The 22,397-nt window shown below is 51.9% G+C and overlaps 2 protein-coding genes across 8 annotated transcripts; both read right to left on the bottom strand.

Moving 5' to 3' along the window:
* Window positions 1–689: 689 nt before the first annotated feature.
* MMP14 (matrix metallopeptidase 14) lies at window positions 690–11,833 on the bottom strand. Its single transcript, XM_003901563.5, has 10 exons — window positions 11,494–11,833; window positions 6,805–6,953; window positions 6,416–6,538; window positions 5,734–6,041; window positions 5,036–5,197; window positions 4,571–4,731; window positions 3,935–4,073; window positions 3,664–3,814; window positions 3,077–3,192; window positions 690–2,740 (listed from the first exon to the last, which is right to left on the bottom strand). The coding sequence occupies exons 1-10, from the start codon at window positions 11,599–11,601 to the stop codon at window positions 2,409–2,411; spliced, it is 1,749 nt and encodes a 582-aa protein (XP_003901612.1). The 5' UTR covers window positions 11,602–11,833; the 3' UTR covers window positions 690–2,408.
* Window positions 11,834–14,363: 2,530 nt separating this feature from the next.
* MRPL52 (mitochondrial ribosomal protein L52) lies at window positions 14,364–18,644 on the bottom strand. Of its 7 annotated transcripts, none has more exons than XM_009211142.4 (5): window positions 18,458–18,641; window positions 18,296–18,356; window positions 18,067–18,219; window positions 15,227–15,291; window positions 14,364–14,535 (listed from the first exon to the last, which is right to left on the bottom strand). In XM_009211142.4, the coding sequence occupies exons 1-5, from the start codon at window positions 18,569–18,571 to the stop codon at window positions 14,386–14,388; spliced, it is 543 nt and encodes a 180-aa protein (XP_009209406.3). In that variant the 5' UTR covers window positions 18,572–18,641; the 3' UTR covers window positions 14,364–14,385. The 7 variants fall into 7 exon arrangements, with proteins under 7 accessions (XP_009209406.3, XP_017817128.2, XP_009209403.2 ...); XM_017961639.3 differs by having other exon boundaries at window positions 15,220–15,291; window positions 18,152–18,219; window positions 18,296–18,353; window positions 18,466–18,639; XM_009211139.4 differs by having other exon boundaries at window positions 18,152–18,219; window positions 18,296–18,353; window positions 18,466–18,623.
* Window positions 18,645–22,397: the final 3,753 nt, after the last annotated feature.

A 22,397-nucleotide genomic window follows, 5' to 3' on the forward strand; every position in this document is an offset into this window, starting at 1 on the left:
TGGATAGCCTGGGAACCCTGTCTGGGGCAGGAGTTTCTAAGGAAAGAGGAAGCAAAGCCTTGTTATTCTGCCCTTCCAACCTGACCATCCTGGTTCTTCCGGACAATTAGGATGAGATCTCTGTTTGGCCAGAGACAGGCTGCTCCTAATAGGCCCAGCAGCAACACCTATCTCTCTTTCTCCCTTGCTTCCTTCTGTCTCAGCAGCAGAGCCCCAGGCCTGGAAGAGACTTCTTAGGTCCTGAGGGCTCGGAAGGACATGCCAGTGAGCCCAAGGCTGAATATGATCATGGGACTCCCCCTGCCTCTGGAAGAGACGCATGAGGAAACGGAGGGTCTGCGGGTGGGTCACAGGACAGGGTAATGCAATTTAGGAAGATTTTCCAAGTGGCCTCAGCTTGACCACTTCCTCTTGTCTCTGAGCCTTGGGGCTCAAGGCAGCCTTTTAAGCCAGGTGGTGGGAGAGCAGCTGAGCTCTGTCAGTCACCCCACTGCCCCCTATGGGTATGCCCTGCTCCCCAACTCTGGCCCCTGAATCCCTTTAGTCCACTAAGAATAAACATACTACTTTATGAAAAATGCCAAAGCCCCACCTCATGGAAAACGCTGCTCATGACGCGTGCCCTCGCCTCATCCAGCTCCTTTCACCCACAGCCCATCACCCTCTACAGAGCTCAGCCACACAAGGAATGTGAAACACAATTTATTCTTTGTGGAAAGGTTGAACAAGGTCAAAATTGTCCTTAGAGGGCACCGACCCAGCCCCGCCCTGCAGGTTCCTGGGGTCAGACGCCTCTGCCCCCCCACCCCCACCCCTCCCCATGCCCCCTGTTAACAAAAAGAAACGATTTGAATGGAATTCATATATAATAATTATAATAAAAATATACATTAAACAAAACAAAAAAACAAACAAGACAGAAATCTAGCCGAACTGCCAGCACCGTTCACCCCATTTCCCCCACCCTGTGCCCCACCCCCCCTGACATCCCTCTCCTCTTGCTCCCTCCACTGGGTCTCACTCTCCCAAGTCCCCGGTACCATGGCCACCACCTTTGGTGGCCCAAGGAGACTTCAATGGGTGGGCTGGGTGGGTGGGGCTGTGAGAGGGCAGGCCACTGGTGAGACAGGCTTGAGGGGTGCTGGCACCAGGGAAGCGCGGGCCCAGCCTAAGCGAGCCCCAGCTCCTGCCCCTCACTGAGGTGGTGAGCAGGCCGGGACAGTGCAGCCAGCCAGGCCCTGTGGCCTCTCATGAAGCCCCTCATTCCTCGTTTGTGTGCCTTCTCTGCGCCTTTCTCTGGGCTGCCCCACCCTTCCCCTCCATGCTGCCTGGGCAGCAAGGACAGGGACCAGAAGGAGCAAGTGTGCCTTCCTCAGGGCCCTTCCTGAGAGCTCCACAGCCCACCCTGTGGCCCCTGCTTGGCCTGGCCTGCCCGGCCCCAGCCTTCTAATGCTGCTGCACGTCCTCATTTTCCTTTTTGGGCCCATCCTGCCCTCTCTGGCTGCTCTGCCTTCGGGCCTCAGCCCCAGCTGCCTGAGTTTGGGCAAGGTGCTTTCTCTGTGGCCTTCAGGCTCACCCCCAGGGCTCTGACCCGGGCCTCTCCCGCTGGCCCCACTCTACCTGACAGCTGCACCCCTGGTTCCAGCTTTTCTAACTGTGAAAGCCCCATCCAAGGCTAACATTCGAGAGGCATAGGGCTGCTAAGGGTTTCTTCTGTCCCTTTAGTCCCCAACGGCTCAGGCTTCTTCCTTGGAAGTTCCCTGGGGTAGGTGAGGCAGAGGCAGATCTCCGAGGAACTTGACTGACTAAGCAAGGAAGACCCTCTCTGAGTTTTCCTCCCAAGGTCTTAGGGTGGCTGGGCAGTCCCCACCCCCGCACACTGTCTCAGGGTCTCTACCCCCAACAAGATTAGATTCCTTTTAGCCAGAAAGAGTAGTGAGAGGCTGCCAATTGGGTACACCTGGGGCTTTCAGGGCTGGAGTGCCCAGAGCCTCCTGAGGTCAGAGTTCAGAGGTTAAGGTATGTCAAGGGATGGAAAAGGAGCAGATGACCCCATTTGACCTTTACCAGCGAGGTCTGAGGGTCCTGCCTTCAAGTGCAGAGCCCCCAACACATTCAGATGGGGCTGGACAGACACAAAACTACAGGGTTCCGCTGAGGGGCAGAGGCTGGAAAGGGCCACCCTCCCAGTCAGCCCTCATGGGAGCCATCTAGGGAAGATGCAATGCCGGGGCAGCAGGGAGGGAGGTGGTCAGGGTGAGGGAGGCCAGCCAGGGGACAAAGAGAAGCAAGGAGGCTGCGGGGAGGGGGCTCGGGACGGTGGGGGCAGCCCACCCACCACCACCTGCTGCCACTGGCCTTCAGAGGCCAAGTCCTTGTGGTAGGAGTGGGCGGGCCGGCGGTGGGCGTCAGACCTTGTCCAGCAGGGAACGCTGGCAGTAGAGCAGTCGCCTGGGGGTCCCATGGCGTCTGAAGAAGAAGACTGCAAGGCCCACCGCCAGCACCAGGAGCAGCAGCAGCACGGGCAGTACCACGGCAGCCGCGCTCACCGCCCCGCCGCCCTCCTCGTCCACCTCAATGATGATCACCTCCGTCTCCTCCTCAGTCCCCTCATCCGGCCGGCCTCCCGATGGGCAGCCCATCCAGTCCCGCAGGGCTGACTTGGGGTAGCCCGGTTCTACCTTCAGCTTCTGGTTGTTGAATTTCCAGTATTTGTTCCCCTTGTAGAAGTAAGTGAAGACTGCAGGGGGTGAATCAGAAGGTGGTAAGGAAGGGAAGACCCAAAGTGAGGAGAGGAGTGAGGGAAGCTCTGTTAATGTGAGGGCAGCTGAGTTCCTCTCCACCTTCCTGAGCATCAGCTTCCTCAGCTGTAAAATGGGGGTGCCGATAGGACCGGGTTGGAAGGTGGTGGGGATGAATGGGTACCACGTGTGGAAGCACCTAGCCCAGCGCCTGGTGTGTGGTATTATCATCGCCATTGTTTTCCACACAGCACTCCCTCAGGCTTCCCTCCCACTCTTCCTCAACTCCCTATTCCCATCCTTCTCTCAGCGACACCTTCCCTTGCCCCTCTCACCTTCATCGCTGCCCATGAATGACCCTCTGGGAGACTCAGGGATCCCTTCCCAGACTTTGATGTTCTTGGGGTACTCGCTATCCACTGCCCTGAGCTCCTCGTTGAAACGGTAGTACCTGGGGAAGGGGAAAGGAAGGGCAGTGGCAGACACTGGGCATGTCCTCAGAGGGCAGCAAGACCCAGATCGAATCCACCAGTGGGCAAAGGATAGCTGCGGACAGGGTGGGGACAGGGGTTTTGAGTAATGAGGGCCTGCTGCTGAAAGTAGCGGAAGGTGGGGGTGGAAGGGAGGGTCCAGGCTGCAAGGAGCCACTAGCAGCCCTAATGACAGTGCCTGGCTGCTGGGGCGGAGGCACAGTGCTGGAGGCAGGAGGTGCCAAATGACCAGGTCTGAAATGACCCGGTCACATCCCACTCACACGGTGCCCAAAGGAGGCTGCCCATTTCTAGGCAACAGCAGAGGCTCAGCCAGCTCCTTCTCCAAGGAAGCATCTTGGGGGTAAAGTGCGTCTTTCTCCAGAACTGAGGGAATTTGGGGTGGTGGTGGTTTCTGAGGAAGGCCTGGGGTTAAGGGGTTGAGGTCTTACTTGTTTCCACGGAAGAAGTAGGTCTTTCCATTGGGCATCCAGAAGAGAGCAGCATCAATCTTGTCGGTAGGCAGCCCTCGGCCCAGCTCCTTAATGTGCTTGGGGTAGCCAGGTTCCAGGGATGCCTCATCAAACACCCAATGCTTGTCTCCTGGGGAGGACAGGAGGGCAGCATCTGGGTTCAACGTAGGCTCTAGGGACTTTAGAGGAAATCAGCTCCTCTACGGAGACCTTCCTCACTCCCAAAGACTAAAGTGGAGTGCCTGGTTACCTTTGAAGAAGACAAATTTGCCATCCTTCCTCTCATAGGCAGTGTTGATGGACGCAGGCAGGCCCCGCCAGAACTGGCCAATGGGCATTGGGTATCCATCCATCACTTGGTTGTTCCTCACCCGCCAGAACCAGCGCTCCTGGAAGTCAGTCAATGCAGGAAGAGTCCATTACGTCTTGCGGCCTAGATCTCTGGCTCAGTCCCCAAAGCTCCCCTACTGCTTTTTGTTCCTCAATTTTAGTTTTCAGTCCAGCTGTTGTCACTTCCACCCAGCTGCCCTACCACAGAGCCCCCCTCCTTTTCTTTTGAGATGGAGTCTCGCACTGTTGTCCAGGCTGGAGTGCAATGGCCCTATCTCGGCTCTCTGCAACCTCTGCCTCCCAGGTTCACACGATTCTCCTGCCTTAGCCTCCCAAGTTGCTGGGATTACAGGCACCCACCACCACACTCAGCAAATTTTTTGTAGTTTTAGTAGAGATGGGGTTTCACTATGTTGACCAGCCTGGTCTCGAACTCCCGACCTCAGGAGATCTGCCTGCCTTGGCCTCTCAAAATTCTAGGATTACAGGCATGAGCCACCACGCCTGGCCCATAGAACCCTTTTGTCTTCCAAACCAGCCCACCTCTTCTTCTCACCTTGAAGACAAACATCTCCCCTCGGAGCATGGCCACGGTGTCAAAGTTCCCATCACAGATGTTGGGCCCGTAGGTGGGGTTTTTGGGCTTATCAGGAACAGAAGGCCGGGAGGTAGTCCTGGGTTGAGGGGGCATCTTGGTGGGGAACCCTGACTCACTCCCTGGGGCAGAAAACACGAGGGGCATTTCAGACTTAGGAGGAGAGAGGGGAGGGAAGGACAGACAGATGGGCAGACAGTACCCTTGGAAAGGTGTGGATGGGCTTCTAGGGGAGGCTGAAGCAACCAACTGGGAGGCAACAGAAAAGGTGGGCTCAAAAGTGGAGCTGATAGAGGCAACGTCGGGTTGGCAGGAGGCGGTGCAGACACTGCACGGCATGAAACAGGGGAAATGCGTAGACCAGGAGGGGACAAGGAGCAGAGGAAGGAGCAGAGGAGGGAGCAGGCGTGGGTGTAGATTACTCACCATAAAGTTGCTGGATGCCCCGGCGGTCATCATCAGGCAGCACAAAGTTCTCTGTGTCCATCCACTGGTAAAACGGTGCCATGATGGCCGAGGGGTCACTGGAATGCTCGAGCCCCAGGGCATGGCCCAGCTCGTGCACAGCCACCAGGAAGATGTCATTTCCTGGAAGGATGGGGACAGTGATGATAGCAGCCTGAGTCCCTTCCCTCAGCCTCCCTGCTTCCCCACCAGCAGCTTTGGTTTCACCCCCAAGCCTGCTGCCCATGTTTTCAATCCAAAGTGACCAAATTCTGAGGTCCAGCTTTTTATCTGGCATTTAAGCACAAGCCAGTCAACAAGCTCCTCTGGGTGGAGGTGAGACAGTGCTTGGAAGCAGGACCCCCATCCCAGAAAGACCTGTGTTAAGGGAAGCCAAGGCCCTCTCTAGTCCCGTTTCTCCCAGGAGCTAGACATGACATCAATTTGGAAAAGTGGGTGATAAGGATGCTTTGAAGTCTTTGACTGGAAAGCCAGTCAGTGGGTGAGAGGAGGGACCAGATGTAAATAGCTCAAACAGGACTCCTGCTTTTGTCAGCAGTTAGACCAGAAGGTCTTTGTGGTCCCTTCTAGCCCCGAGATTTTGGAAGGAGGGAGGGGAACCACCCCTACAAATGACTGTTGGCTTTTTCCAGAGTAAGTCCCAGGGATACTTGGCTCACCATTCAGATCCTCATTCCCGACAGTCCAAGGCTCGGCAGAGTCAAAGTGGGTGTCCCCTCCAATGTTGGGGCCTGGGAAGTAGGCATGGGCCAGGAAGCCGCCCTCACCATCGAAGGGCGTGCTGTCACCATGGAAGCCCTCGGCAAAGAAGATCATGATGTCGGCCTGCTTCTCATGGCCCTCACGGATGTAGGCATAAGGCACCTCGCGGAAGCGCAGTGGTGTGGCACTCTCCCACACGCGGAATGCCTTGCGAATGGCCTCGTATGTGGCATACTCGCCCACCTTGGGGGTGTAATTCTGGATGCTGAGGTCCAGCCACGTGGGGAGAGGATGGGGTGTGTTAGGATAACGAGGGGCAACATTCTCCTTCCCTGCACTCTCCCAGGTCTGACTGTGCTGCCCAGCCACCTCTGCCTGACTCAGCTCTTCCTGCTACCTCATGCACGATGCCTCTGTCTCAAGAACAAGGGATCCTCAGGCTTTGGCTCTCTGGCACTGGGGTACACCCTTGATGGCTACACCTCTTTCCAGGATGAGAGCCATTTTCCTCCCCACTCCCAGGGATGCTTCCCAGGAACTGAGGGGAGTAGGGCAGGAGGTCTCTGAGTCTCTGCATAAGCACAGTGGGTAGGGAATAATTACAAGATGTGAGAAAGGTTGCTTGCCTGCTGGACTCACCAGAAAGTGATTTCATTATATTGCCATTTGAGACCCTGGATGGCATAGCGCTTCCTTCGAACATTGGCCTTGATCTCAGCCCCAAACTTGTCTGGAACACCACATCGGGGGCGCCTCATGGCCCTGGAGTGGGTTTGGGTGTGAGGATTGGGGTCAGTGCAATGTATGAAAGAGAAAGGTCTCCAGCGTCAGTGTTAGGTGAGACTTGCTGTGTCTCAATGTGGGGAAAGGCCAAGGTTATGAGGTCAGGGTGAACATGAGAGGGTCAGGATCAGCACGTGGGGATGAGGTATGGGGGGGCACAAGCCAGGCATTCAGGTAGGAACATCTCTGGCGCTGGCATTGTCAGTGGGTGCTAGGCAGAACTCCTGCCAGGGTCTAGCACTTACTTCATGGTGTCTGCATCAGCTTTGCCTGTTACTTGCAAGCCGTAAAACTTCTGCATGGCAGCGATGGCCGCTGAGAGTGACTGGGGTGAGCGCTGCGTGTGGGTACGTAGGTCCCCGGGAGGCAGGTAGCCATACTGCTGTAGCCAGGCCTGTAGGGAAAGGGGTATGGCTTAGAGCATCCCCACCTGGTCGATGGGTGCCTCTACCTCCCCCACAATGCCCAGCATACAGCCTTGGCTTGGTGAGGAAAGGGCAGTGGGTTCCCAGCTTGGCTCTGCCAGCAGGTCTGGAGGAACTCCCAGGCTAGACCTGATCTCTGGTCCAGGCCCCAGTAGGGCTTGTCCCCTCGGGGCTATGGGCCCAAACAGGCTTTTGGCTGTAGCTCTCTTGAAAATGAGAGAGAGCCTTGGTAGTTTAATGGAGTTCTGAGATGTCTTCTCAGAGCTGTGATTCCTTCTAGCACTTTTCTCCTCCATGTCAGTGTTCTTGCAGATATAGCATGTTCCACCTGGGAATGGGCTATGCCCATGATGGGTGGGGAGGGGTCTTGACAGGCTGAGTGAGCTCTACTGTTGGGTTTGACATGAGGCCCTCCTGGGATGGGAGGGCCATGTCCCCGGGACCTTCACAGCTGAGATCTTTTTAGAAAGGAGGGCAGAAAAAGAGCTAGAGCTAAGGCTGGCCACTACAAGGGGAAACTAGGAACTTGGGATGTGGTAAGAGGTGTGATTCAGCTGGAGCCAGGATCCTGTCACTGTCCTTATCCAAGCAGCATCTGACCTGTGGCTTAGAACCTAAAGGCCTATTTAAGATTCTTAGCAGAGGCCGGGCACAGTGGCTTACACCTGTAATCCCAGCACTTTGGGAAGCCAAGGCAGGTGGATCATGAGGTCAGGAGATCGAGACCATCCTGGCTTACACAATGAAATCCCGTCTCTATTAAAAATACAAAAAAAAATTAGCCGGGCGTGGTGGCAGGCGCCTGTACTCCCAGCTACTCGGGAAGCTGAGGCAGGAGAATGGCATGAACCCAGGAGGTGGAGCTTGCAGTGAGCCGAGATTGCGCCACTGCACTCCAGCCTGGGTGACAGAGCGAGACTCCGTCTCAAAAAAAAAAAAAAAAAGAAAAAAAAAGGATTCTCAGCAGAGGAAGTGGGAGATAGGGGTGGAGGACACTTGGTGACTGTATTTTATTTCAGGTATGTTGTGAATTGGTCATAATATAAAGGCGGCATATCGCCTTAAATTAATGTTAGGTTTTTGGTGTTTGATTAAAAGCTTCACACACTGCAAAGCCCTATTGAGGAGAAAGTCAGCCTTTATTGTAACGACGATGGAGTATTTTCTTAAAGCCTCAAAGTAAAACAAGCCAGGCTGGGTGTGGTGGCTGATGCCTGTAATTCTAACAGTTTGGGAGGCCGAGGCGGTCAGATCACCTGAGGTCCGGAGTTTGAGACCAGCCTAGCCAACATGGCGAAACTCTGTCTCTACTAAAAATACAAAAATCAGCCACGCATGGTGGTGGGCACCTGTAATCCCAGCTACTCAGGAAGCTGAGGTAGGAGAATCGCTGAACCTGGGAGGCCAAGGTTGCAGTGAGCCAAGATTGCGCCGCTGCACTCAGCCTGGGTGACAGAGCAAGACTCTCTCTCAAAACAAAACAAAACAAAAAAGTAAAACAAGCCAAGTTATATATGAAATATGAAGATGCTTGGATTCTTTTATGGGGAGAAGACACCACCCAGATCGCTCTAGTCCCTGCTCCAGTTTTGCTTTCTTAGGGAGTTCGGGAAGGGGCTGTAGGTTGCCCAGGACGGGACCTTGGAGGGGAGATGGGGGAGGCTGCTGTTGGGTGCTGCATCTCCTATCCAAGGTCATCAGTATGGACTGCCACATGGCCCTTCACCTCTGGCTCAGGCCCTGGTGATGGGGCAGTAGTCTTGCATGGGGACTGGGGGTGACTCAAGAGCAGCTGACTGGGGACCTGAGCCCACAGGGGCAAGAATTGCAACATGGTTCTGGGAAGTGATCCCCCAAGGCTGATGGGAGCTAGAACCCGAGACGTAAACAACCCAGCCTTTTCCCAGCCAACAGTCTTGGCTAGAACAACCCTAGCACCACCTAGCTCTGAGGCTCTGAGAGCCCCTCTTCAGGGGTAGAGGAAGGAGTGACATTTAACCTCTGGTATACCAGAGGGGAGCCAAGCAGGGCACGCCAGTCCCGGGCTGCTCTCAGGAAGCTGCAGGCTTGCCTTGACCTGTTCTGGCTGAGGCTACAGCCAGTGCCTGGGGAGGCCTGCTGTGGCCTGTGCCTAAATATGCAGGAAACGTCTTTTGCCCCTAGCCTCACCTGCAGGATAAATACACCCCAGGCTTATGACCCTTGGTTGGGGAGCAGCTGCTTCAGGACTTGGGGAAGGACAGGACTGGTCTACTTCTGATGCTGGAAGGCAGGAGGACTGAGGCCAGGCCCCCTCAACCCTCAGAGAGCAAAGCTGAGAGAATTCACCTAAAGCAGAACGACAGAAGGGAGGGCAGCACAGAGATGGGGAGAATCCACATCCAGGAGCTCTAGGGGAAATCCCCTCTGGAGTCTTTCAAGAAGCTAGGCGGGTCTAAATATTCATACCCACAACCTCCACCCCATACCCTAGGGAGAAAAATGAAGGCTCAGTCAAGTGAAAGACTTCCCTGGAGTCAAGAGAGCTGCAAGGCCTGGAAAGGAAGTGCCCCCATCCCTCTCCTCCCACCAGGCCTAGGCAAGTTTCTCTCCTCACAGAGACTATGAGGTCGAAACCACAGAAGAGAGGACTCTTGTGTCTGCGGCTGGGTGGGAGGAAGGGCTCAGCGCCAGACGGGCCATAGGGAGGAGAGGGCTGTCCTGGAGCTGGTGCAGGACTCTGGAGGCCTGGTGGGAGGGACCCAGCTGCATGAGGCCTGCACCACCCCAGCTTTCCCTCCACATTGGCCTGGAGTAAAAAGCAACTATGTTGGGTCAAAGAACTCAGCTGGTTGGCTTTGTCTTTGTGAATGAGCGAGATGCAAGGTATCCCCTAGGAGAAAGTCAACGGAACACCTCCCACCTTGGCTTAGGAGTCCAGTGGAGGGTGGGGGGACCTCCAGCTCTGCAGTAGGCCCTGGATCCTAGCCTCTGGGGCTGCTCCTCCCTCCCTTCCAGGGCCCAGAAGCAAATGGTGGTTCTGGCACTGGGACCGCCCATGACCCACTTAAAACGGAGCCAGGGCTGCCGCCCCTCCCCTGGGGGACCCAGCAGAGCAGGGGAGGGAAAAAAGGCAAGGCAGTGAAGTTGGCTGTGGGCAGCTCCCCAGATGCCCAGGCTCGTTTTCTTAGGGGCGCTCCCTTTCAGGTCTCAGAGGAGGACTCTAGGCCTGGGAAGAGGACGACTCCACCCCGAGAGTCAGGCTCAGCCTCCAGCACTAGGGCAGGTTTTTACTCTCCCTGGTGTCTGAGCACTCCACGTTTCGTCTTCCACCCCCATTCCTGGGGCCATACTTTTCCAGTCGGCCCCAGACCCCTTCAGGGACAGAGAGAGAAGACAGTATTCTTTCCAAAGAGTTTCCTCCGGGGTGGGACCAGGGCGGAGAAGCCAAACCCAGATCCCATCCCCCTTCTGGGGCCCTTCCTGGCCCCTCCCGACCGCACCCAGGCCCTTGCCAGGCTGAGTGGGTTGAGATGGCCCAAAATAAGAAGCTCATTAAATCCGTCTCCCACCTTCACCCCAAAATAAGAGAGAGAGAGGAAAAACCTCCTCAGACAACTCCCACGCAGCTTCCTCTGGGGCCCGGTGGGCCACCGTCTGGGCCGGGGTGGGGGTGGGGGTGGGGGGCGCCCGAGCCAGCCGAGACGTGTGAGGGCACCCCGGGCCAGACCTTCTCCCCACTCCCCGAGCGACGCCCCCTGGCTCCCTGCAATTAACACAGAAAAACAATTAACAACAAAAAGGGCCTGAAGGCGCCGACGCGGGTGGGGATAGGGGAAGGCAGCGACCCGGCCGATCACCCGGCTCACAAGGAGAGCTTTGTGTGGACGGAAACGCGGCCAGCGCGCCGGCGCTGCGACCCTCGACGCCAGGGATGCGGGTAGGGGGACAGCGGGGTCCTCTCGGGGAGACGGGGGCTGAGGCCCTGGACGCTCGGCCGTCCACCCTCGACCCCCATGTGGCCGCAGACGCGTCCACTGAGGGCCTGGGCCGCCCGGGGAGGCCGGAGCGCCCATCGGAGGGCGCGCCGGCGGGAGAGCGCTGGAGAGCTGGAAAGTCGAAGAAACAACAAACTCTCGCGCATGACGAGGAGCCGGGACAGCGCGGGGTTTGAGCGGAGTCCAAATGTTTACCAGGCGGTTCCAGAGCTGAACGCAGAGCCCAAGGGAATTGGGGAAGGGGGAGTCTGCCCCAGTTGTAAAGTTCTTCCAAGGACTGGGAAAAAAGAAGGAATGGGAAAGACAGTCGGCGGCGCAGGGGGTGGGGGCAGCTGGTTGGAAGCGGGCAAAAGTTGGATCGATCTGGAAGTTTGGAGACGAAGAGGAAAAAGAAAAGGAGGGGGAATCCTGCAGGCCCGAACAGCCGAGATCCCAAGAGCCCTCCTCTCCGAATAGAGGCTGTCCCCTTGGAGACCCCCGGGCTCGCCTCCCGGCGGGCGAGACTCCAGGAAGGGCCGGGGAGCTCACTTACTTCGGGACTGAAGGTGCTGCTTTGGGTCGAGCCGAGGGAGGCGAGCGCGGTGCCGAGCGTGAGCAGGGGGAGCAGGAGACAACGGGAGGGTCTTGGGGCGGGAGACATGGTCCGAGACCACCGGGTCAGCCGGGCAGTGTGGGCTCCGCGGCGGGGCCCACGCCCTGGGGTCGCACTGCCACTCCCTCGGGGCGCCTTTGTCTTCGGTAGCACTGAACTTTAATTCCTAGAGCGCTGTCGGCTTGGAATTAAGGGGATTGTTCCTGAAAGTGCCTGTTTGCTCTTCTCCTCTTTTCCGGTTTTTGATCTTTCTTCTGCTTAGTCGGCGAACTGGGGTCTGGATCCCTCTCGCTCTCTCCTCTGGTCCCTCCCTTTTCCCGCAGCCTCTCCTCCGTCCCCGCCCCAGTGCCCTCCTTTCCTGGTTGGGGACGTGGTTGTTTTAGCCTGAATCCAATTACAACCAAGAACTGGAAAAAAAAAAAAAAAAAAAAAACAACCCGCTAAGTTGCCTTTTTGTGGTGCAGGCTGCCATCTGCAGGGGTTGAGGCCACGGTGGACAGCAGGGGGCTGTAGGGGACCCAGGGGACGGGATGTGGGAGACTTTCTCCCCATAAGCATATTCTGAGTGGCTTGATTCCTCTGGTATTCAGCAGTTGTCTCACCTCAGGGTGGAAATTATTGGGGGCTACGTAGCTAGGGGCAACAAGGAGCTCAAAGTGTGGGATGGTGAGGTCTTCCTCCATGCTCATGAGACCTGCATAGGGAGAAGGGGCCAGTTTACTAATAGTTGGGGGGTTATCTTCTGGCCCCTATAGACAACTGTCTATGTTCCTCCCTCCGCTGCCAAAAATTCCAAACTATAACCCAACTACCAACAAAAAACCCCACAACCATACTGGATCTGTGGCTCCAACCTTGTAGAAAGATTCCTTTATTGTCATTTGTAACGTGGCTGCACCTTTAATTGGAACTCGCTGACAGGAAAAGGGTACAAGGCCATGGGATCTGGGGAAAGCAAATCAAGCTGGGTGAAATTATTGTAAAAGAAGGGATTGGGAGTTGGGATGCTGGGGTTTAATTCCACCTCTACACTGAAAAAGGAGGCAATTCTTAAAGAGTAAAATCTCCTTTAGGGACTTACTGGACTCAGAACAAAAGATGGAGGTATGTAGGAAAGGGAGAGGGCAGGATAAAGCTGACCGTGAGAAAGGGAGACAGATAAAGAGTCCGGAACTAGACAGATGTGGAAAAGCAGCACAACAGAAGCAGGAAAAGTGTGGGAGACAGAAAACTCGACTATCAGCGAAATCTAAGATCCAAGAATTGCATTTGGTCAGTGAGAGAGGATGGAGGTAGTGCGAGGAGGGAGAAGAAAGCAAAGGAAGGAATAAAGGAGGGTGGACAGAAATTAGGTCAGGTAGGAAGCTTCAGAAATCAAGGGATTCAGGAACTATCACACTTCTGTGGCAGAAGAATGGAAGTCTAGTGCTCAGTACTGTAATGAAAACAAAGGTCTTTTGCTCTCAGATTCACGATGAATAAAATGAAAAGCTTTTCAGGTCCTGTGGAGCCTCCAGGTTTGTGGGAGGTATATGGTGTGTATTTATTTATTTATTTATTTATTTATTTTGAGATGGAGTCTCGCTCTGTCACCCAGGCTGGAGTGCAGTGCACCCAGGCTGGAGTGCAGTGGTGCAATCTCGGCTCACTGCAAGCTCCGCCTCCTGGGTTCACGCCATTCTCCTGCCTCAGCCTCCCGAGTAGCTGGGACTACAGGCACCCGCTACCACGCCCGGCTAATTTTTTGTATTTTTGGTAGAGACGGGGTTTCACCTTGTTAGCCAGGATGGTCTCGATCTCCTGACCTTGTGATCCGCCCGTCTTGGCCTCCCATGGTTGTGTTATTAAACAGTTACCTACCCCACAGTGACTGAGGGCTAAGCCCTTACGTAGGGCTTTCCTACACAAACTGGGGTTGGAAGGTACAAGCCCCTCTTCAACCAATCTCTGGAATACAGTCAGAAACATGGAGACCTCAGAACCCCACTCTTGGCAGAACATGCAACACCCAGGTATGGTTCTTCCCACATCAGCCTTCCCAGTGGGGGTAACCACCTGGACCACGTATTTGAATCTTAGGAAGACTGACACCAGATGCTTGTCAAAAAAGGGACCTAGACTAGAAAATTTTTTTTTCTTTTTTTTGAGATGGAGTCTCACTCTGTCGCCCAGGCTGGAATGTAGTGGTACAATCTTGGCTCACCACAACCTCCACCTCCTGGATTCAAGTCATTCTCCTGCCTTAGCCTCCCAAGTAGCTGGGATTACAGGTGTGTGCCACCACCCCTGGCTAATTTTTGTATTTTGAGTAGAGACGGGGGGGGGGGGGGTTCACCATGTTGGCTGGGCTGGTCTTGAACTCCTGACCTCGTGATCCACCCGCCTCAGCCTCCCAAAGTGCTGGGATTACAGGCGTGAGCCACCGTGCCCGGCTGAAAATCTTTTTCATGAAAACATTTATTAGATGCCAGCTGTACATGGCCTAAACTGTGTATGGGCTCTTAAAGGCTTGAGTGCCTGGCTAGAACCAGGAAAACTGCTGTCCCCTTTTCATGTGCACAGAACAGCTATTTCTCATAGTTGGGCCAGTCCTATGGCCTGCAAAGGAGGTAAACATTTTAAAGCAAGACTTAGCCGAACTGGAATGGAGCCAGAGATGAGGGCACTAAGCCAAGCCTCCCAGGCAGTGATTTAACAGCTTGTTCTTGGTGTCCCAGCTCTTTTGCTTTGGAGACAGATGGGGAATGTGAAGGCTCTCTTCTGGGTGGGATGAAGCATCTAGGTGACAGAAAAGAAATCCAGAGAGAGGCTGAGGGAGGCAGGAGCTGCTTTTTATTGACTTGGAAGTGGGCTCTTTAGTGAAGCCCCTTTGGATTTAAGAGCATTTTCCTTCTTCCTTTGTTCTTCCTGCAACTTCTGCTGCCTGAGCTGCCATGCTTGTAATCCAGTGTCCATTTCCTGTGACAGCAGTACAACTCGTCTCTGAAACAGACAGGGAAACAGTGTGGATAACATCTGGGACTTAAGCGCTACACTATATATCCTTCCACTTACAAATTCAAAGGTTTCATCTGGAAAATGACACTGCTGACTCCCCAGTGGGAGCAAGTCCTGGCTTGGGAAGCAGAGGGAGACAGCAAAATGCGCAGCAGGATGTCTACTACTGGTTCCTGTCCTGGCAGTGTCCCACTCTCTTCCTCCCTTCTCACAGTGCTATTAAAACCTTTGGCTGGGGCCAGGCACGGTGGCTCACGCCTGTAATCCCAGCACTTTGGGAGGCTGAGGCAGGCGTTATCACCTGAGGTCGGGAGTTTGAGACCAGTCTGATCAAAATGGAGAAACTCCGTCTCTACTAAAAATACAAAATTAGCCAGGCGTGGTGGCACATGCCTGTAATCCCAGCTACTCGGGAGACTGAGGCTGCAGAATCGCTTGAACCCGGGAGTAGGAAGTTGAGGTGAGCTGAGATGGCACCATTGCACTCCAGCCTGGGCAACGAGCGAAACTCCATCTCACAAAAAACAAAAACAAAAACATAAACCACCTTTGGCTGTTATTAATAAAACCTCTGCATGAGGGGTACATGTTTGCTTAGGTGCAACACAGCTCAAGACAAATTATGATTTAAATGTTCTCCTTCCAGGTAGCCCTGGCTGTTGCTCTAGCCACTCACTGCAAACTTCTCCCTTTCAGCTTTTCTTCGAAGTTGGCCTTTCATTGGGGGAGCAGGGCGGCCATCTACAAGTAGAAGTGAGAGAAAAGGCAAGTGTTAGAGACGGTCTGCAGCACCTTGTGCAAATACTGTGATAGGAATAAGGGAAGAACCAATCCCTAGCTCCTCTCTTCCATTTCATATACACTGTAGCTTAATTAAGCTAAAATACGTCCCTCATCTTCAAGGGTAAGGTACGATAACCCAGAATGAGCTCTTAGGCATACTACTACTCTCTTTCATTTTATTTCATTTATCTATTTAGTTTTTCAGAGAGTCTCGCTCTGTTGCCACGTTGGAGTGCAGTGGCGCAATCTCAGCTCACTGCAACCTCTGCCTCCCGGGTTCAAGAGATTCTCCTGCCTCAGACTCCTGAGTAGCTGGGACTACAGGCATGTGCCACCACTCCTAATTTTTGTATTTTTAGTAGAGACGGGGTTTCACCATGTTGGCCAGTATAGTCTTGATCACTTGACCTTGTGATCCACCTGGCTCGGCCTCCCAAAGTGCTGGGATTCCAAGCGTGAGCCACTGTGCCTGGCCTTTTTTATTTTATTTTTTATTTTGAGACAGACTTTTGCTCTTGTTGCCCAGGCTGGAGTGCAATGGCATGATCTCGGCTCACCGCAACTTCTGCCTCCTGGGTTCAAGTGATTCTCCTGCCTCAGCCTCCTGAGTAGGTGGGATTACAGGTGCATGCCACCATACCCGGCTATTTACTACTCTATTTCACTTAACTCTCATTAGCCTTGTATTTGAGGTCCTCTGCAATGCTGAATCTGTTTTGTCTTCAGAAATTCTTAAGCAATGTGATCACTGTTGTACTATGTATCTTTGCTAAATTCCATCCCACTCCACAATGAAATGCCCTCTTTTCTTTTTCTTCCAGCCAAATTTTCATCCTTAGGTCCACTCAAACCCTAACTTTCCCAGAAACTCTAATCTCTTCAAATCCATCAGCCTTTTCTTCTGAAAGAAGTGCTGACTATTTAATATTCACCTATTTGCCTTGGGACATTTACTGTACTTTTTTTCTTTAAGTGTTATTTAGCTACCTCAGGTCCTTTTGGAAAGGGGCAGAGTATTGAAATACTATTATTTATTATTATTATTTTTGAGACAATGTCTTGCTCCGTCACCCAGGCTGGAGTGCAATGGCACAATCTCAGATCATTACAACCTCCACCTGCTGGGCTCAGGCGATTCTCCTGCCTCAGCCTCCCGAGTAGCTGGGACTATAGGCACATGCCACGGCGCCTGGCCCTGAATACTATTACTTAATTTTTAAAACGTCCACGCTTTGTCCCAGTTAGACTTTAAGTTCCCTGGGTCAAGAACTGTATCGCTAGCTTTTGCTATTCATAGTATAGTGTAGGCACATAAGCATGTTAATAAACATCCAAAAATATCTGCTGACTTGCTGAAAAGATGCAGTATCTGACCCAAGTAGTTTACTTTCTGCAAAGAAAGAAACAGAGTGAAAACTCTGCCCAGAAGTTTGAAGGCAAGACAGAGAAGAGGTGATATTTATCAGGAAGGGGAACCAATATTGTGTATGCCACGTGCTTTACATTGGTTGTTTCATTTTATCCTTATAAGAACCGTATGAGATAGGTATTCTTTTACAGATATGGAAACTGAGACTAAGATAAAATTAAGTAACTTGTCCAAGACCACAAAGTTAGCGAGAAGGGAAGCCTAGATTAAGAATAAGGTCCACAGGCTGGGCGTGGTGGCTCATGCCTGTAATCCCAGCACTTTGGGAGGCTAAGGGGATCACTTGAACTAAAGAGTTCAAGACCAGCTTGGGCAACATAGCAAGACCTTGTCTCTACTAGGTGTTAAAAAAAAAAAAAAAATTAGCCAGGAATGGTGGTGTGTGCCCGTGGTCCCACCTACTTGGGGGGCTGAGGTGGGAGGACTGCTTGAGCCCAGGAGATCAAGGCTGCAGTGAGCGATGATCATGCCACTGCACTTCAGCCTGGGTGACAAGGAAAGCCCCTATTTCAAAAAAAAAAAAAAAAAAAAAAAAGAAGAAGTCATATATAATTCCAGAGTCTTTCCAACAGTCCATACTCCTACAAGGAGATGCCAAGCTTCTTACAGTAAATAACAAGTGGAAAAAATCTTCACCATCTTCCTCAGTCACCAATTATCCAATTAAGCAGGATCATACTCCTAGAGAGCAACAATAGGGGATTAAATATTCAGATCTCTGTGTTGTCAAGGAGGACTGGCCTATGTTTAGTCCTGGCTTTGCTACTACCTAGCTGTATGATCATGGGCAATTCACTTCTGTAGGCCTCAAATTTCCTACTTGTACACTGGAGTCTCATAAGAAGAATGGGGAGTATCTTCAACTTCTCTAAGGTCCCTCCCTTCTAGGGCTAATATCTACTCTCCCCCACCCCTCTCTTTTGTAAGTAAAGGGAAAATAATTTTCTGAAGGGAGCCTGCCATCCGTAGTCTTCATCCTTCTACCCCTCTGAGATGTTTATTTCTGTAGCTTTTCAAAGAGCTCCCCCTGCATTTGGTACCAAATACTGAAAATTCACTAACCACACAGAAAAGTGGTTCTTGGTTAAAAAAAATAATGTCCCCCTTTAAAAAACGCAGAAGTCTTGTCACCCGCTTCCACCCTGGCGGCCCCAAGTCAGAATTATCTTCTGCTTATCTCCACAAGTCAAGATCCTGTTTAGCTTTACCTTCCTTAGTTGAAGTGTAATCTACAAAATAAACACGAGGGATTCCCCAAATTCCGTTTTCCAAATAGAAAGTTCAACACTTTTACACGCCCCCACCTTGATACCCCCAGCTCCCCGTCCAGGGGCGTTCCCTCTGGGTGAAAATCTCCCCAGTGGAGTTAACTGTCAGATCAGCGCTCACCCGCATATGACCAGTCTGGGAGGTCTGTAAGGGGCCCGTAGCCGGAGGGGTTGGCAGCCAGTCCCTGCCTGTGTGGAGAAAAACAGATCTGTGAGGACCCAGCCCGGCTTCTGGTCCCCCAGGACCCCTCATCCCAGCACTCACTGTAGTCGCCACTGGCTGCCCGCCCAAGCGGCTGCGCCGCAGTGCAGCCTCCGGACACCTGCTGGGAAAACAGAACAGAGCTGGGGGAGAGGCCGCGCAGCCGGATCAGGGGTCCTGTGCCCCTCCCCAACGCGCCTCCGAGTCCACGGTCACTATCTATACCCACTCACTGAAGAGAACAGTCGCTAAAGCAGCCATGCTGAGCCGGAGTCGCCGGAAGTAGGCGTGGCCTCGGTGGCCACGCGCGACGCTATGGGGGAAGCTGGAAGTCGCCATCTTGAATCTGGGTTTTCAATCCCGGGCTCCGCCATCTTGGGTCATCGTACGGAAGGAGAGAGAAAACTGCGATCCAGGTTTTTGAGGTGAAAACGAATTGTCGTTCAGGGCATGCATTCTCAGTAGAAGTCGTGTCCTCCCAGATTAAACCGTTCTGAACAGTTCCCACAATCTCCCTACAGCGGTCTCTAGTTCATCGAAATTGATATTAATAGTAACTTTGATCTCAGAGGAGTAACATCAACGTCATTCTACAGATCCTCGCATCACTGTAACACAGTTTTCCTAGACTAAGAAAAGTAATCAAATCTAGAGTTAATCGGAAATTGGGCCAGCCTGGGCAACATGGCGAAACTCCCTCTCTACAAAAAAATGAAAAATTAGCTGGGTGTGGTGGTGCATGCATGTGGTCCCAGCTACTTGGGAGGCTGAGGTGGGAGGATCGCTTGAGCCTGGGAGGCCCAAGGCTGCAGTAGGCAGAGATCACGCCACTGCACTCCAGTCTGGGTGACAGAGCCAGACCTTGCCTCAAAAAAAATTCCATATGACAAGTGCTGTATTAGGTGTAGGAGATTTTATGGAGAATAAAACCAGACATTAATATCCTGATAGAGCTTTCGGAATAAAAGAAAAAAGACAGGCCGGGTGCAGTGGCTCACATTTGTAATCCCAGCACTTTGGGAGGCTGAGGTGGGCGGATCACCTGAGGTTGGGAGTTCGAGACCAGCCTGACCAACAGGGAGAAACCCTGTCTGTACTAAAAATACAAAATTAGCCAGACATGGTGGCACATGCCTGTAATCCCAGCTACTCTGGAGACTGAGGCAGGAGAATTACTTGAACCTGGGAGGCGCAGGTTGCTGTGATCTGAGATTGCGGTGATCCGAGATTGTGCCATTGTACTGCCTGCCCTGTAGAGCATCCCTGGCGGGGACTCTGGCCAGATTAAGCAATGCGGATCCTGAGAACGCTCCTGGACACTGGATTAAAGAAGGAAGAGGTTTATTCGGCTGGGAGCTTGGCTTTTAAGACACAAATCTGCTGACGTTCCCGGCCGAATAAACCTCTTCCTTCTTTAATCCGGTGTCTGAGGAGTTTTGACTGTGGCTCGTTCTGCTACAGTACTCCAGCCTGGGCAACAAGAGTGAAACTCCATCTCAAAAAAAAAAAGAGACAATCAAATGATGACATACATTAATACTGTCATTCATACGTTAATACTGTCATTGAGTGCTGGGAAAGGAAGTACATGTTGTTTATGAGTTTATAGTGTGAACTTGATCTACAGTACACCATCAAAGATGACTTTCCTGAGAAAGGGGTATTGTATTGGAGCTAAGATGTGACATTCCATTTTTATAAGTGCTACTGCCACACATTGGTTAATATTATCCTTGCAACAACCCTGTGAGGTAGGTACTAGAAAGTGGCAAACCCTCATTGGTGACTCCCCTCCTTTTATCACTTGCTATTCAGTGATGTCTTGGAGAAGTTATTTATCCTTCATTTTTTAATTTAAAAAATGCTTAATATGTTACATTTGTGAAAACAGTCTAAAAGTGATAATGTGAGTGAAAGTGCTTTATAAATCCTGAAACTCCTACAAAAGAGCCCATTAACTGTATGCCAGGTGTGAAGGGAAAATATCTTGGGCCTCTTCAAGCTGAGAACCTGGGAACCACAGAATTGGAGGCAGATTTGTGCCTCCAATTCTATTCAAAGTCATCTCTCTGCTCACAGAGATAGATGCATATTCTGATTACCTCTTCTGGAAAGACTTATCAGAAACTCAAAATAATGCAACCATCTGTCTCTCACCTACATGTGACCTGGAGGCCCTCAGTGAGGGGGGACCTCGCTTTGAGCTGTCTCTGCTTCTCTGGACAGAACAAATACTAATGTACTTCTTACATTTTGATGTCTTCCTAAAATGTATAAAACCAAGCTGTGCCCGGACCACATTGGGCACATCTCTTCAGGACTTCCTGAGACTGTGTTACAGGCGTGTCCTCAACCTTGGCAAAATAAACTTTATAAATTAACTGAGACCTGTCTCAAATTTTGGGATTTCACATTTTGGTAACCACAGGAGAATTCTGAGTGGAGATGCCCTTAACCTTTAAAAAAAAATCTCCTATTGTCTAGGCACGGTGACCCATGCCTGTAATCACAGCACTTTGGGAGGCCAAGGCAAGTGCATCACTTGAGGTCAGGAGTTGGAGACCAGCCTGGCCAACATGGTGAAACCCCATCTCTACTAAAAATGCAAAATTAGCTGGGCACGGTGGCTCACGCCTGCAATCCCAGCACTTTGGGAGGCCAAGGTGGGCGGATCATGAGGTCAGGAGATCGAGACCATCCTGGCTAACACGGTGAAACCGCATCTCTACTAAAAATACAAAAAATTAGCCTGGTGTGGTGGCGGACGCCTGTAGTCCCAGCTACTCCGGAGGCTGAGGCAGGAGAATGTCATGAACCCAGGAGGCACAGCTTGCAGTGAGCCGAGATTGTGCCACTGCACTCCAGCTCTGGGCGACAGAGCGAGATTCTGTCTCAAAAAAAAAAAAAAAATTAGGTGTGGTGGCGTGTGCTTGTAATCCCAACTACTCGGGTGACTGAGGCAGGAGAATAACTTGAACCCGGGAGGCAGAGGTTGCAGTGAGCCAAGATGGCGCCACTGCACTCCAGCCTGGGCAACAGAGCGAGACTCCATCTCAAAAAAATAAAAGAAATCTCCTACTGGTGCTTGGTACCAGCATGAGCTAACTTTATGGCTCAAACCAATAGGGCAATTTGCTGAGGTCTGAGAGCACCCCCTCCAGAGAATCCCTGATCTCCCAAAATTTGGTTGAGATCTAAAGTAGTTTATTTTGCTGTACAACTCCTTTTTTCTTTCTTTCTTTCTTTCTTTTTCTTTTTTTTTGAGTTTTACTTGCTTCCTACAGGAAGGTAAGTTTTCCTCTTTCCATGAGTTCGAACTCACTTCCAACAGAGAAGATGAGTTGTTTTTTTTCCTGCTTCTAGGCTGGTAGAGAGCAGTCTACAGCCTGTGACCCATCACTAGGTAAGAAACTGGTTTGGCATTTTTGTCTTGCAAATTCCTTTTAAACGAATAAAGTTAGCATTTAACAGCCAGCTGGTGTTAATTTCTGCTTATACTTACAGCGCTCAGAAATCATATAATTTGTGTGATCACTGTTAGTTTAGTAGCATTTTGTCATAGCTGAAATATGGTAATGAGATTAAAAAATTTTTTTTTCTTTTGTTAAGGAGCTCAATAGTTAAAAGTCAGCTTAATTGAAAGGCTAACATCCAAGATGTGTGTCTGTATGCATGCATGTGTGCATATTTGTATTTAAAAGGCTTTCATTAGGCCGGGCACGGTGACTCACGCTTGTAATCCTAGCACTTTGGGAGGCCCAGGCGTGTGGATCACAAGGTCAGGAGTTTGAGACCAGCCTGACCAACATCGTCAAACCCCGTCTCTACTAAAGATTCAAAAATTAGCCAGGCTTGGTATTGTGCACCTATAGTCCCAGCTACTGGGGAGGCTGAGGCAGGAGAATCGCTTGAACCTGGGAGGCGGAGATTGCAGTGAGCCAAGATCGAGCCCTTGCACTCCAGCCTGGGCAACAAGAGTGAAACTCTGTCTCAAAAAAACACAAACAAACAAACAAAAAAAAAACTGAGATAAGATTTTTTTTTTCTTTTTCTTTTTCTTTCTTTTTCTTTTTTTCTTTTTTCTTTTTTTTGAGATGGAGCCTTGCTCTGTCACCAGGCTGTAGTGCAGTGGCGGGATCTCAGCTCACTGCAACCTCTGCCTCCC

This window comes from Papio anubis, chromosome 7 (genome assembly GCF_008728515.1).
Source record: "Papio anubis isolate 15944 chromosome 7, Panubis1.0, whole genome shotgun sequence".
Taxonomy (NCBI): Eukaryota; Metazoa; Chordata; class Mammalia; order Primates; family Cercopithecidae; genus Papio; species Papio anubis.